This window comes from Maylandia zebra, linkage group LG18 (genome assembly GCF_041146795.1).
Source record: "Maylandia zebra isolate NMK-2024a linkage group LG18, Mzebra_GT3a, whole genome shotgun sequence".
Lineage (NCBI taxonomy): Eukaryota > Metazoa > Chordata > Actinopteri > Cichliformes > Cichlidae > Maylandia > Maylandia zebra.
This window is the reverse complement of record NC_135184.1, coordinates 20,139,358-20,154,832: the sequence shown is the minus strand read 5'-3', so window position 1 is coordinate 20,154,832 and position 15,475 is coordinate 20,139,358. Positions and strand designations below refer to the sequence as shown.

The window sequence follows — 15,475 nt, the reverse complement described above, 5'->3', positions numbered from 1 at the left end:
AAAATAAAAACTAAATGGCATGAAGTTTAGTATCACATGACTTTGAATTCTCCTTCATTCACCTCACTTTTTTAAGTTACCAGACTAAAACATTTTCTTTTAACATCATTCATTTTTTACTTGCTTACAATATGTTTTTTTAACCAACAACACAGTTTCCCTGCTGCTACTTTTCCAAAATTTCCAAAATTAGTAGGGACAAATATTAGAATTAGCAAGTAGCACTATTTCAGCTTTTCTTCTGAATGAACCAGATAATCCATTGGGGTGTTTTGGTCATTTTTCATCAGCTTTATCTGAGCTGTGGATTGACCATTTTTTAATACAAGTACATATTTTTGGCATCCTACTGCACTTCAGTGCAGCCAGAGTATTATAAACAATACTGGCAGACCGGCCTTTGCTGAAATGTCAGTACAGTTTTACATTTATTTTAAGTTAAATCATAAGTCATTGACTTTCTAACAGCGGCAAATGACACAGTTACTGAGTCAGTAGTTCACATTAAGCTTGTGTTCCTATTTGCAATTTTTATTGAACCACTAGCAGCAGCAATTAGACAGAATTCAGTAATTAAGGGCATAAAATGCAAGAACGTGGAACATAAAATCAGCCTTTATGCGGATGATGTGTTACTCTTTCTCCAAAATTCACAAACCAATATCTCTGGGGTGATTGAATTGATAAACTCTTTTGCAAGAATATCAGATTACTCAATTAACTGGTCAAAATCTACAGTCCTACCGATTAATTGCTCCTTCCATAATTCCTCTTCTACACCACTGCAATCGGGAAATATAAAATATTTAGGTATTAATGTTTCTCCCAAGCTTGCAGATCTAACTAAATTAAACCATATCCCACTTTTAAAGAAGGTAGAAGATGATCTGGCTAGATGGAAATGTCTATCACTCATGGGAAGGGTTGCCACTATAAAAATGATGGTCTTACCAAAAATAAATTATTTATTCTCAATGATCCCAACTAAACCGCCACAAGATTGGTTCAGATCTCTAGATTCATGTATGTCCAAATTCCTTTGGAAAAATAAACCCCCACGTATAAGCTTAAAAACACTACAAAAGACCAAGGATAAAGGAGGACTAGAACTGCCTAACTTTCAGCACTACTTCTTAGCCAACAGGCTTCAGTTTATCTCAGGATGGCTAAAACACACCCTCTTAGATGAACCTTGGCTAGATGTAGAACAAGCACTCTGCAATAATCTAGAGATCTCAGACCTACCATTTATCAGCTCAAACATCCAACGACATGAATGCTTTAAAAGCATCAACATCAGCTCTTCTCTGACAGCATGGTGGGAGTTTCTAAAATTGACGGCGTCTTCATTAATCCCATGCAAACGTACACCTATCTGGAACAACCCTGACATATTACAAAACAATAATATGATAAACTTTTCAGATTGGAGTGATAAAGGAATCAAATATTTAGAACATATACTAGAAGGAACAGAATTTATTTCATTTGACGGACTAGTTACACAATATGGGATCAACAAGAAAAGATTTTTAGAATATCAACAAATTAAATCCATAGTAAAAAAGAAATTTAAACCGGGTCAAGTTGAACTACAAACACCACCAAGTGTGGTTCAATTTCTTACTCTTAAACCCCCCAAATTACTATCCAAAATATACAGAATGCTTTCTAAAACAGATGAATCAATATCACTTCCTATTGCAAAATGGGAAGCGGATTTATCAGTTAACTTAGACCTAAACTTCTGGTCTCAGATTTGCTTAAAAACCTTTCATCTAATTAGAAATCCCAGTCTTCAATTAATTCAATACAAAATATTACATAGAGTGCACTATACAGGTCATCGGATGTTCAAGATGGGCTTTACGTCTACCAACAACTGCTCACACTGCCAAACCAATTCACCGGACAATTATATCCACGCTCTTTGGTTCTGTCCACCAGTTCAGAAGTTTTGGCGCGAGATATGTGAAGACTTATCGAAGTGTCTGAAATGTAACATTCCAACTTCCCCCTTAGTGTGTTTGTTGGGCAGCTTAGATAATGTCACTTCAGAAAAGAATATCGCCCATATGGTTTTCACTGCCCTATGCATAGCCAAGAAAACAGTCCTCATGAACTGGAAAAATAAAAATAATCTTAATTCTAACCAATATAGAAATTATCTATTAGATTACATTAGTCTTGACACAGCCTCTGCCACCACATCAGATCAATTGCTCTGGGCTCCTTTGATCAGCTCCATCACCTAGTGGGGGTGGGGGGTCATAGTTTGGTCCCGCCTTCACTGTTGTGATTGGTGTGGGGGTAGGGACAGGCTTAGGGCGTCGGGGGGTTCCCCGGAGGCATCTTCCTTGGGGGGCTCAACCCGGGGTAGCGGTCATGTCCGGTTAGGGGCTCTGTTGGCTCTCAGGTGACTGTTTCCTCGCGGCTGCGTGCAGCGGGGCTAGGGGAGGGTCTGTGCTGACGGACGTGGGTTACTGACCTGGTAGCCTGGCTGCCCCTGGGTGGGTCCGGGATGGGCGTGAGGTTCTGGGGGCGCTCCGTCTCTGGGCTGGGACCCGGACCGGGCCTCGGGGGGCTTGGGTCCTGGTTGGTGTGTTGCCGGGGTTGTGGGCGGGTGGGTGCATGGGGGCCCAGACCTGGAGCAGGGTGCCGCCGGTGCATCGAGCCACCTGGGGGGCTCTTCAACTGGTGGGGGAGATTGTCACATCTTGCAGGAGCTTTCCTCTCCTCAGGAGCTCCCTCTGCAGGAGGGGGAGATACAGGAGAGGTGGAGGAAGATCTCAGCCTGGGTGTTTATTGTCTTATGTAGTCTGGAAGATGAGTGGATGGTGGGGTGGGTGCAGTTTTCTCTGTGGTGGGGTTGGGTGGACTGTCCCGGGCTCTGTGGGGCCGGGCGGCGCTGCTGCACTGGGCCCCGGTCTGGATGGGCCTGGGCCCCCTTTCCCTGGCGGGTCGCGGAGTGTGGGGGTGCCTACTGGGGTCAGCGGGTGAGCTGGCCCCAGGGAGGGGTCACTTGCCCCTCCCTTCCTTCCCTCCCCATCTCCAGCTGCCTCCCTCTTCCCGCTCCACCACAACCACCCACACATGCAGGGCCTTGGAGTAGGGGTATGTCACCAGGGTGCAGAGGAGGCTACCCCCCCCCCTCTGTCCCCTTCTGGCTGCCTCTGCCTCAATTTTATCCCACAACTTAGACATTCACATTACTCACACTCTCATTACACATACATATAGGATCTTGGGGGTGGGCACGATACACGGAGTCCAAAGTACCATCAGGGTGTACACCCCACCCCTGGCATCGTTGCCCACCTCTCAATTTTAAATACACATAGACATTGAGGGCTAGCAGGAGGGACCATGCGCTTACCTGCTGCTCTCTGGCAGGTAGCTCCAAGCCCTCCTGGGTTTTAAATGCACCTTAAAACACACATGCATCAACACTACAATGAGCGGGTGGAGGGAGGTTTGGAGTCTTCTCTCACCCCCATTCTCTGCGACCTGCTGGAGCAGGGGGGCTAGGAGGAGGAGTTGGCCGTCTGACTGCGGTCTGGAGTGTGGAGCCTTCCTGCTGCTGCGGAGTCGGGGCGGTCTGCCTCCCCCAACCGCAGGGAAAAGGGAAACACCACCTGGGTCTGGGTGCAGTTCCCCCCTCCAGGGGCAAGGGCACCTAGACCCGGTTTGTAGAGTACGCTTGGGGAGTGTGATCGTGTGTACAACGTCTCTTTATGTCTGTCTCCACGTTGGTTGAGTGTGGAGTAAGTGCATATGAGAGCATGAGGGTGGGAATGGATGTTTGTATCTGTGTGTGCCTGTATGTCTGTGTCTATATGTCAGGTTGGGTGTCAGGCGCCACCTCTCTGGGGACATCTCAGGCCCTCCAAGGTTTGGAGGCCTATCTCCCCCTACCACCACTTCCCCTGCCAGTGGCGGACCCCCTCAGACATCGGTGCGTTGGTGGTTCTTTGTGTCCGGGGATGGGCGTCCAGGTACACACCAGCTCACTCCTTGGCGGCCGCTTATCGGGGCCTGGAGCCTGGGGCTCGCTCGGGCCACTTCGGAGGTGGGGTGCCCCCGGCCTCTCGGCCTGGGGCTCGGTCACTCAGGCGCAGCTGGCTGCCGGCGGAGCTCACGGGCGCGTCACTGCAACTCCCCCTGGCTTCTGCTCCGCGGCTGCTGAGTGAGCCCTCATCTGGGACTCTCCTCAGCTCTTTCTGGGACAGTGGCGCGGCTGCCCCTCTGTTGGTCTTCCTTGGTCTCTTGTGTTCTGGGGGCCTCTGGATGTCTGGAGTTTTGATCTCCTCCACACCTGCTTCATGCCCTGGAGGACGGGGCTGTGCCCCCCCCACACCCTCTAGCAGATCATTACATGAAGGAACCTTTTAAAAAAACAAAAAACAAGCGCGTCCATGCTCACAGGTGTACACATGGGTGATCACACCCACAAACTACACCCTTTTTGGCTCCTACCTCAAAGCACACTGTGTTCTGTTATCTTATGTGCTGCACAATAATGTTTAACAATTAGTATTTACTGTCATATTCCCATATATCATTGTGATGTTGTTTATTCTATTACTCTTGTTCTCTTCTGCTTGCTTTCTTTTTTCTTTCTCAGCAGGTGACCCAGGTGATTGATATATGCATTTTTTTTTCTCTGCTCATTCTGTTGGTTTTTGTTTTTTGCCCTTCTCCCCCGTCCCTCTTCTCAGCTGTTTCTCTTTCCCTCTTTCTTTCTCCCCTTCTTTCCCCCAGTCAAGTCTGTCCCGTATTCAGTAAGTGAAAATAAAATAAACAATAAAAGGTGAATCAAATGGACCATTACGGCAAGGCTGGGATGGTCAGTTTGGTAAAGTAAATCCGTTGGGCATCTTTCTTTGCCTTTAGACAACAATTCTGAGGGCAAAAGAGCCAAACGGGACAGGCCAAAAAAAAAAAAAAAAAAAAGCTTGTGTTCCTTGAAGTACATCTCGGCAGAACTTCAAGTGTGCCTTGGACCACTCCACGACATTTTTTATGACCCTGTCTTGACATTTTAGACATCAGAATTTGGAGGCGCAGAATGCTTTTCATAGCTTTTACCTACTTTGTAAACATCACTTAGCTCCATTTTCAGATTGTCAGCCATCTACTTAGAGGAGCCCATGGCTCTTCAAACTCAAGGTCTGAGCCAAAGAATTTAACTTCTAAAGCTGTAATCAGTTGAAAATACATAATAACAGTACTTGACTTAGCATTCTTAGTTTGTCATTTACGGCTTAATGATTAAGTGACATTCTGAGACTTTACAAGAGGGAACTTTTTTTCCTTAATTTAATTAATTTAAGTTTATTTAGTTTAAGGGAGAAAAAGTAGTAATGCAATCAGAGTTGAAGAAATACTCACATTTTAATATACTTTTACTGCATGGTTGCCTTTTTGCATTCACCAAAGTCTAAATGTTCCCAACCTTTTTTCATGCGATTACACTCTTCACCATGCAGCAGACTGTGACAGCACTGAGCAGCTCCTTCAGTGGGAGACTGCGGCACCCACGGTGTGGGACGGAGAGATTTCGCAGGTCTTTCCTCCCCACTGCTGTCAGACTCCATAATAAAGACTTTAACTGATCAAGCACACACATCCATACATATGCAATAATACTAAGTGCAATAATCCTTTCTGTCATCGTTGTATTTTTACTCAGTTGTATATAGTATTTGTATTTGTATTCTATTTTTATCTTATTGTATATTTATTTTATTTTATTCTACTGTATATAGTATTTTATTTTATTCTATTCTGTACAGCTGTGTACTGTATTTATTCTTATTGTATTCTAATTTTTGCCTCATAACTTTTGCACTGTCCACTTCCTGCTGTGACAAAACAAATTTCCCAAGTGTGGGACTAATAAAGGTTATCTTATCTTATCTTATCGTATCTTAAATTTAATTGGCTTAACACATTTTTTTTTTAATTTACCTAAAACTTATTTTCTATTCTACTTTTTACTACAAGCTATATTCACCCATTCACAGCACTCTTATTCTATTTACTATCTTCACCCCTCACAACCTAAAGTATCTATTGGGCCGGCAATTTGTGTCACAGATTATTGCCCAAGGACACCAAAAAACTGTGTACTGGAGGAGCAGGGGTAATCAAACCACAAACCTTCCAATTAGTAGTACATCCCACTCTACCACTCAAGCCACAGCTGCCCCAGTAAAACCGAGAGACTGTTGAAAACTGGAACAGAAACTGTGCTTTGGTTAAGTCACTGTGTGTATATGTGTGTGTGTCATTGCTGTTCATGTCTGCTCTTTGTCGCATGGCCACAAGGTTGGGGGATACTTGCCTTTCAGGGACTCCATATTTTATTTATTGTAGGGAGTGTGCATAAGAGCAAGGCAGAGAGCAGAAGGAAAAGGGAGAGGAGAAAAGCATGAGATTGACGCATAAGGATGAAGGTGAGACAGAATGAGCAAAAAAAACTTTAGAATAGACATTTGAAACAATAAAAAAAAAATACTGTAGCGGAAAGGCACATGATGAAAGAATATTATATTGTTTACTCTCCACATTTTTATACCTTCCAAACTAACTTTCTTTATCCAGAAAACTGCTACCATACCACACTGCTGCTATTCCATTATATGTCTGCATGCCTAACTCTGATGTTCTTGCATTTACACAACTGGAACTAATGGCACTGCTTCTGGAGTCCTTCCGAATTAACCCTTTGAGTCAGCCAAGCACACAAATGCACACAGACACACAAATACACTGCTTAAAAACTCCTGAGGGGAAAGTTACTAAAGAAAATTAATGAGTTGTATCAAATAGCTCAGGAACCATGCAGTGTGTGCACTTTAACTCTTGTTGTGTGGTGTCAGAGAAGCAGTTGTTAAGGTTATAAAGAGTAGCAAATTGAGTGCCCAGTTACTGGCTGCACACACAGAGCTAAACTTAGTATACTGTATCTACATGACAATACTTTTCACACCCCTCAGGCTACAGTCTTGGTTTTAAGATTGGCATTTGCAATCTTTATCTATAGCTGTAGCTATGATTGATTCAGCTATGAAAAGCTGCAATAAAACATTGTTTTTGAAGGTTCAGGCTGTTGATAAATTAACTGCATGACACATAAAGAGGTTCGCCTGCAGCTCTCAGAGGTGAGGGTTGTACACGTGGGAATTTATCTGATATTGACTAAGTTATTACATCTCAGCTTGCACAGAAATCTATTAAAAACTGGATTTACATTAATTGTGTGAGTGTGCATGATAATGAATATTTTCTCACAGTCATGCTGCATCTCTCACGCTCAAGGTCACGGTAGCTGCATAGTGTAATAAGTTCTACCAGTAAACAGTTTGTGTATCCGTCCTACAGCAGGCCTTTCCCTCCCTGAACCTTTACAATAGCAGCAGGATTGAACTACGCTCAACTCAGACAAGTCAGATATGTCTCTGTGTGCCTGGGGGCTTGCTAAACTGAATCTGCTTCGATAGTAACAGCACTGTAGAAGTCTAAACGCAACAAGTCTCACTGGATTTTCTTTCTCTTTTCATATATAAAGATGTGACAATGTCAAGCTGAAAAAGAAATATTTTATTGCACATTAGCACATTCAGAGTTAAAAGTTTAGTATGAGACCAATAGCTCCTGTCTCAAAACAGTTAGAAATACTTTTTGTTTGTTTGTTTGCTTTCTTTTGACAAAGTGTGTAATTCCAAATCTCAGGCATAAAGCAGCGGATGAGTCTCACATGTGACATGTGTACAAGATACTCAATTTCGTGCATGCTCAAAAAGCACACAGCGGCGCAATCAAGTAGTCACTTTCACACCCACATCTACATGTTAATGACATGTTAGCATGTGGCTGTGATCATTCATCATGGTAAACCGCAGGGGAACCACCACAAAAATGTTTGAAATAAACCTAATGAGGCACTTAAATCACTTTCACCCAGCTGAACATGCCCAACTTGAAGAAGGGCAAAGTGGCTAAAGCTAAAGCTAACCAGAGCTCAGAGCTAGCCAGATGTCAGCAACCACAACCTGAGGCAGCGTGAGCCTCGGTATGAGCAGTAAAGGAATCAAAGCAGTTAAAAGGAAAATTATGGAGATGAGTGAAAAAGAGAAAAAGGTTGATGTCCTGTTATCTGGTAATTTTATAATTTAAAGGAAAATGATATATAAGCACCTGACACTTGTTTTGTTGTACAAATGCTCCTGCTTTGTTTGGGAAGGTAAAATTTGTCAGGTAAAGGTGGGTGTATAGCAACTTCATTATTTGCACCCCTCTATTTTTATTTAGAGAAAATGTTAAAGCTTAATAATTTATCTTATTTGGAAAATAAAATGAAGCATTTTATGGCTGTTTGGCTGATTATTGTTTTGGTGCATCAGTGAATCTCAAATCTAATGCATTGTTTTCTGTAGTTTTGGTCCAAAACAACCGGACTAATTATCCTTTAAAGCCATAAATACTTTTTGTTCACAGCTGGTAAGTGTTGGTTGCTGGGTCACTGCCTGCCTGTTCAGTAGAAGGGAACATTAAGAAAGGCAGAAATACAATTCAAATACACATGTAACATTTAACATGAATCTGTCAAAACAATTATTATTTTTGAACTGTTAGTGTTGTTGTGCTGCACCTTTGGTATGCATGTCAGATCTTATTAAGAACAGCTTTTAAACATATATCTGTTTTATGTGTGGAAAATGTGTTGTGTCTTTGCGATGGTCACCAGCCATATGTATGTAGGTCTCTCAGTATCTGTGGGCAGCTGATTTGAGGCTGCACATGAGACACAGCTCTATGTGCCGTGGCGAAAGCTATCAGTTTTTGGTAGGGCATGCTCGTATTACAAGAAAAACACTTGGCTTCGTGATCATTTTGATGGCATTACTACAGTTTGCACATCGTGCAAATGTTGCTAATGGTGAACACTGCTGTTCACCATTTGATCAAGTTGGTCTATAAAGTCTTGGAACGACTAGAGTTGCATTTATTTAAGCCCATAATATGTGTAGGTAGTAAATAGGAAGTCAGTCGGTTAAGCTAGAGGAAATCCTGGTCATGCTAACATCTGCAATCAGCTAATTTGAGATATCAGCTAAACATTTTTGAAGAAAAAAGGTATCTAACCAACATTTGTGTTTAAGCCGTTTGTGAAGAGAATATCAACAGCGAGGCAAAATTAAAAGTAAAAAGTAAACAAAATAAAAAATAAATGAATAAATCAAAAAGAGAGACAGAAACATAGAAGGGGATAATGACAGTTAACAATGGCTGTTATGCAAGAAAATGTACAAGTCCACTTGCTCCATCTGCCACTGGGGTTTTCTTGATTAATCATGAAGGAATTTGCGACATGGCTCATACCATAAGAGAAAAACAAACTGTGGAGACCACAATGAGAAGGGCTCACTCCAGATATTGTGCAGATGACAATATCACAGCCATACATGCAAACTCACACACACGAGGTTATTACAGGTTATTTTAGCTTGTATTCCTTGAGGAATACAAAAAACCCCTGCCACACTCTAATGCTTAAACAGAGTCAAAGCTCTGCTCGGTAGCAATAAAAGCTCCTTTTACACGTGTGTAAAATGCCTCATAAAGACCTAAAGACCCAGAAAATGCGGGAAACAGTCCTTTTCTATCCTGGATAGCTCCTGTAAGATTCATATCACTGTTGTGCTATGGAGCCTTTCATTGAATTATCGAATTACAATACAGAAAACAAGGTCTTAAAACGCTCCATTAGCATAACAGGGCAATAATACTGAGTTTCAATCAAAAAAGAGAAAAGAGGAATATTGTTCCACTTTGTTCCAGTTAGCCTCATTCCATTTCTGTGAGAATACCTAAAAGCTGCAGATAGTTCCCTTTAAATCTGAAAAGCCCTGAGCATTTTTTTTGTCCTCTTAGCTCCTCCTCCCTCTTTCATCCTAATACCTCCACTTCCCTGTATAAATGTATCATTACAGTATCATTATGTCTATGGTATCCCCCCCAGCCTCCATTTACAGGGACTTAGGTACTGTGTTCTGGGACTTAGGTGGACCCATTATGTTATTAAGTCATTATGAACCGGGACACAGAGAAAATAATACCCATAATGGGAGCTACATTGGGCACTGCTTAAGTCTATAACTATAACTCCCATCCTCCCTGCTTTCCTGCCTATTTGTCTGTCTGCCTGTAAACCTGTACGTGCTCTGTGTCATGTTACACATACCCAACAAAGCTATTTACCAGAAAAACAGAAAAATAGTGTGAAGTGAAACTTCTGATTTATTTAATTATGTAAACATGTGTTGGCAACAACGGGCTCACCCCAGAATTAGGATATGCTGTCCACCCCAGCTCAGCTGTGGCCACCCGAGTGTCCATCAAGGTCTCTGCAGCAAAGAAAGAAAAAGACAGAGAGAACCAGCGGTTAGCCACACAGAAGCTATTTTGAGTACCATCCCACACAGCTAAATTATATTCAAGCCCCAGTGATCGCTTGACACTCATTGATGAACAGAAAGCAAGAATCCCTACAGTGTTTCATCCGTCTCTGTTACTCTTCTGTTAAGACTAGAAACAAATCCTTGGCACTTTGCTGGAAGGAACCTCTGAGAGACTAAAAAAAACTCTTTGCATTGTGTTATCTCGCTATATACAGTATTAGACTACATCCTGCCTTTGTCCTGCTTATATGTGTGCAAGTATTATGAAAGATAAGTGGGTATGTCGATACACTGTATGAGGTTTGCAGATGGCCTGGCAAAAAGAGTTGGCTTCACATATGAAGAAGGAGCCCTCCAAGGTTAGGCTCTGATGTATTTGCGTCAGCTTTCCTTAACCTAAAGTTATGAAAACGCATATATCTGCAAGCCATAAAATGTTTTTTAATTTCAGATTAATTAGCTAATTTTCTAAACGCCTGCCAAAAAACATGATGACCTATGTTGGATAACTTTAGGCTACACAAAATGAAAGAGTAACACAATACAGCCTGAAAAAGGAAGAAAAAAGTACAGAGAAATGTTCAAGGATTGGATTTATCTTTGTTTGGACTTTTATTATACAACATGTCATATCTGGCCACATATCAGTGCAATATGAGAACACAGATTGCCCCCTTCCTAATCCTCAGGGACATAGCTTAGACAAATAAGTCTGGCAGCTCACACCAGAAGTTTATCAGCTCTTTTTTTGATTAATATCTGCCTTGCTGGTACATGATATGTTGCTCAAGGAAAGAAGAGAGAAATATGGCAGTTTTCACAAAGCGCTCACCTGCCCCTCTCCCTGCAATACAGATTTATAGAGCGATGGACTAACTGACATGCTGGCCTTAGCAGAGTAATGATAGATTGATAATTTCCCCTGTAACAGACAGTTTATCCTCGGTCCTAAAACATTAATATTACAGAGAGTGAACCAAAGGATATTTCACATTTTCCGATGTCCCCTGCCACGACATACACTCCATTGTGTTTGTTGTTTTGTGTTGTGTCCAGACAGATTAAAAACTGCGAGACAGAAGGGTGAATGGTATGCTTGTGTGATGATCTGCATTCTGTAGTAGACAAGCAGAAAGTGTGTGTGTGTGCAATTTTCATAGGAACTGTGGTCGTTGTGTGTTTGGCTTGGAGCTCTTCCACTTTCACAGCAAATGGTTGGCTAGCACAACCCACATGTGTTGTTGATAAGGGAGAAATCTCACTCTGATTAAATGCATAGACACAACGATGCCCTCTTTCAAGATTTCCAGGAGAGGTTCCAGCCCTCATCACCCTCCCTTTACCTACTCCCCCAGAACAAGCACGCACTCGCAGCTGCTGCTAATTTGGAGTCTCACTGAAGTCGCTGTGCATTTTGAAATCATTCCAAATGACGGAACACTCAAAGCCCGTCATCCGTGGTTCAAGAGCGTTGGTTAAAATTTTTTTAAAAACAAGTACATTGTGGTAAGGATGAGTGACAAGCCACCTGTAAGAAGAAAAGAGCCTTTTCATTCTCAATCTCTACTTACTGGGAGAAACTGTCCTCAGACATGAAACCAATTAGCCCCTGCACACACAAGCACTCACAATGCATGTTAGGACACACGCAGATGGACACCCGTTCTGCTCATGCACCAGCCAACTTAGAGAGCAATTTTCTGTGTACACCTACAGTGACAGCCTTGTTCACACCCGGCTTCCATCAGAGTATTTCAATTTCCCTAAGATCAGCCTTGCCTTGTCTAGTTTCCACAGCCAGCCAGCTCCAGCCTGCCTGCCTGCCTGCTTGTACGACTTGCTGTCAGCTGGGGAGATAGGAGCATGAAACAGCCCTCAGCGCCAGCCAGCATTGTGGGGACTGCCAAACCTTTCTCTGGGGAAATCACAGAAGCTTTAGTCAAATCACACAGGCTCTTGGTCGACCTTTTTTTTTTTTATTTCCTTTTAAAATGGAAGGGGGAGGGTTGGGGTTGGAGGGGATTCGGTCTAAGATAGGATGCGGAAACGAAAAAAAAAAAAAAAAAGGTCAAAGGCCCAAGGGAGGGGTGGATGAGCAGAGTCATGTGGTCTAATGCCTACCATTAGCAGAATATCAAAGTAGCGGATGAGTAAATGGAGTATGCTAAGTGGTGATTAGCAACGGGGAGGGGCTCGAACAGCCATCATGGCATTGCTCGCACACCTGTCCACTGGCACTGGAGATTTTGAAAATGTCCCTTGTGTATGTGCATGTGTATGTGTATGTGTGGGGCTTTTAAATGAGCACTTCTGTGAACCGTTCATCCATTAAATGATAAGTGGATTTGAATAGTTTCATTATAAAATCAACTTAATTACACGAAACATCTCTTCGAAAAAGAGGAAACATTGTTTTTTATTGCTGAAATTACAAGTTATCTAAATAGCCTAAGGTTACACACTAATTAAATTTTGGTATAGGTATTTTTTAAATTTATTTAATATTGGGTAATATTGGGTAAATAATAAACAATTAATCTGTTAGTTTAATTGGTTATTATAATGAGTTTTAGTTTCAGTTGATTGCCTGTTTCTCTGTTGCCCCTGTAATGGAGTGGCGATCTGTCCAGGGTGTACTCTGCCCCCCCACCCCACCCCCAACACAAACACAATACAGTATGGAGTGCAGTTAAAAACAATACATTACTGAAAATTGCATTTCAAGGACCCGGGATGTTTATTGTCTGTCTAGAAGCTTAATGTTGGGTTACTCCTTAGCATTGTAAAAGCAATTAGTCGTCCACGCACTCCAAGTTTATAGCAAGTCATTTGCAAGGCAAGGAAAGGACCTTGCCATGTCCCTAGTGTTTGGAAGGTAGCCCAGTGTGTTTTCTTCTGTATTCATATTCTGCTATGTCAGCTCCACCTGCAAGCTCCACTAAATTAAGACCAGGCAGTTTCACCAGTAGTTGAGTCTTTGTGAAAATTGTTAACATGGAGAGATTAATGTTAACTAAGCAGCCACGGCTCATAAATCTATTGGAAAACAATGGCTTGTAGGTGTCGGCGTCACCAGCCTTAAATACATTCAAGGATCCGTAAGGCTCGAGGCTGTATTGCAACTGCATCACAGAATATTAGTTACCCTTTATCATACAATGGATGTAGGTTGGATAACACTGCAAGAGTACCAGTCAAAACCCAAAAGTCGCAAGCCAAAGCCAAGACTCAGATGAGGCCTTGCAGCTCCCAATCCCCGAGAGCACAGCTCCTTCTTATTAGCAGCAAGTGATAGATCAATACCAAATGGTAGGTTCTGGAAGCAGCCTACCATTTGGGGCTAGAGAAAGGGAGGGAGAGAAATGAAAGAGTGAGAGAGACTACATTAAACATTGATGGGGCTCTGCATTATAGATCGATAAGGCAGCTCTCTTCGCACAATTACACGTCAGCAAGCAGTCGCATGACACATCGCATAGACACGCATGATTACGTGGAAGTTGTACACACTAAAGAACATCAATAGAACGAGAGTTCAGTGAAGGAACAACAGCAAAAATGAATTGGCCAATCTCTCTGCCCTCTTTTAGCTCTCATGCATGACTTTAATTCTACGCTTTAAAAGTCAGAATGCCAACATGTCTGTGTAATTCCCTCCTTTGCAGCCAATCTGAGACTGTATGGCCACTAGTCGATACAACATGTGCCGAAGTGCCTCTCTGAAGCTTCCTGGCTCCTCAATCAATACAGCAGGCCATTCTCCACGGATTTCCATTCTCTTTCCATCTTTTACATTCATCTATTCTTTAGCCTCCCCCCACTCCCCAATGTCCTCCTGTTCAAGGATGCTGGTATACTTTGTAATTCAATGAGACAATCACGTCCAGATGCAGGATGCAAAGCTTTAAGGGTCTTCTCTTTGTGACTGTAGCAGCAAAGCGAAAGAAGATCTGAGGCCCTTGGATGACATTATGTAAGTGGGGTTTATCTTTTCTTGGGGGGATGGAATCAAGATGGTCGGATAAAGAATGAAAAAGAGGGAGAAAAAAAGAAGACAAATAGACAGAAAGACGGAGATGAAAAACCAAGTGGAGAAATCAGTGGGATTGGAATGAGCACTTAACAATGATGAAACCCCATGGTAGCCTGCTGAGCCTGGCATCTTAATACAGAGCTGAAAACAAAGTGACAAACAAACACGAACAAAAGATGCTGCATCTCCCAAACTAATCAGCCGTCCACTCAGGGGACTTATGAATATAAAAAGAACGTTTTGACAGAGTGAAGTATTTTCCGAACAAATCATGTGGAAGTGTCTCACGCAGACAGACACCACTTACCCGCTGCATCCCTGATTTCGAAAGAAAAGACTGCTTCACGTCCAGCATGGTTAAGGCCATTTAGCAGATTTGGAAACTGCAGTTATGGCACAGTACTGCTTCAGGGGGAAGAAGAATATAAAAAGGCAATATCTGATTGAGTCACCATGTTCAACAAAGAAGACAATCCATACAAACACAGATGTGAGACTTCTCTACTCCGTGCCACACTAAAGCTCTGTCACTCATACTGAAGGATTTTTACTTTAAATAGAAGATACAGAACAGGCAACTGAAATGCATCAAAAGAAATGTGTAACTTCCATGTCCCCCTGAAGACAGAAATGACAATGTGACTAAATTTGAAAACTGAAGGAAAAAAAAAGAAAAAATCTGCCAGCCTCCTCCGAGACATTAGCGCGGAGTGATGGGATACACAAGTCCTGCATCTTCTGAGCCACAGACTCCATTAAACGAACAGGCTCACAAATTACAGATTGCCCACACTCATACACACAGATTTAGTAATAGCGCGCCTGGCTAACAGTCACTCACGACGGCTGTGTGAAAATATAATTTTCGCTCCGTGGAAGAAGAGCAGACACGTATGAAAGACAAAAGAGAGAGAGTCTAGAAGATAAAGATTAACAGGGCAGCACAAGGCAAAGTGTGCTCAGCAGCAGCTGTTGA

The 15,475-nt window shown here is 42.4% G+C and overlaps 1 protein-coding gene across 5 annotated transcripts in view; it reads right to left on the bottom strand.

Moving 5' to 3' along the window:
- Positions 1 to 15,475, bottom strand: part of ephb1 (EPH receptor B1) — a 171,167-nt gene that overhangs the window by 106,657 nt on the left and 49,035 nt on the right. For all 5 annotated transcript variants that reach the window (XM_024806143.2, XM_024806144.2, XM_024806145.2 and 2 more), the window contains exon 2: positions 10,348 to 10,412. In XM_024806143.2, coding sequence (XP_024661911.1) covers positions 10,348 to 10,412 — 65 coding nt within the window. The remainder of the gene's footprint in view (positions 1 to 10,347; positions 10,413 to 15,475) is intronic.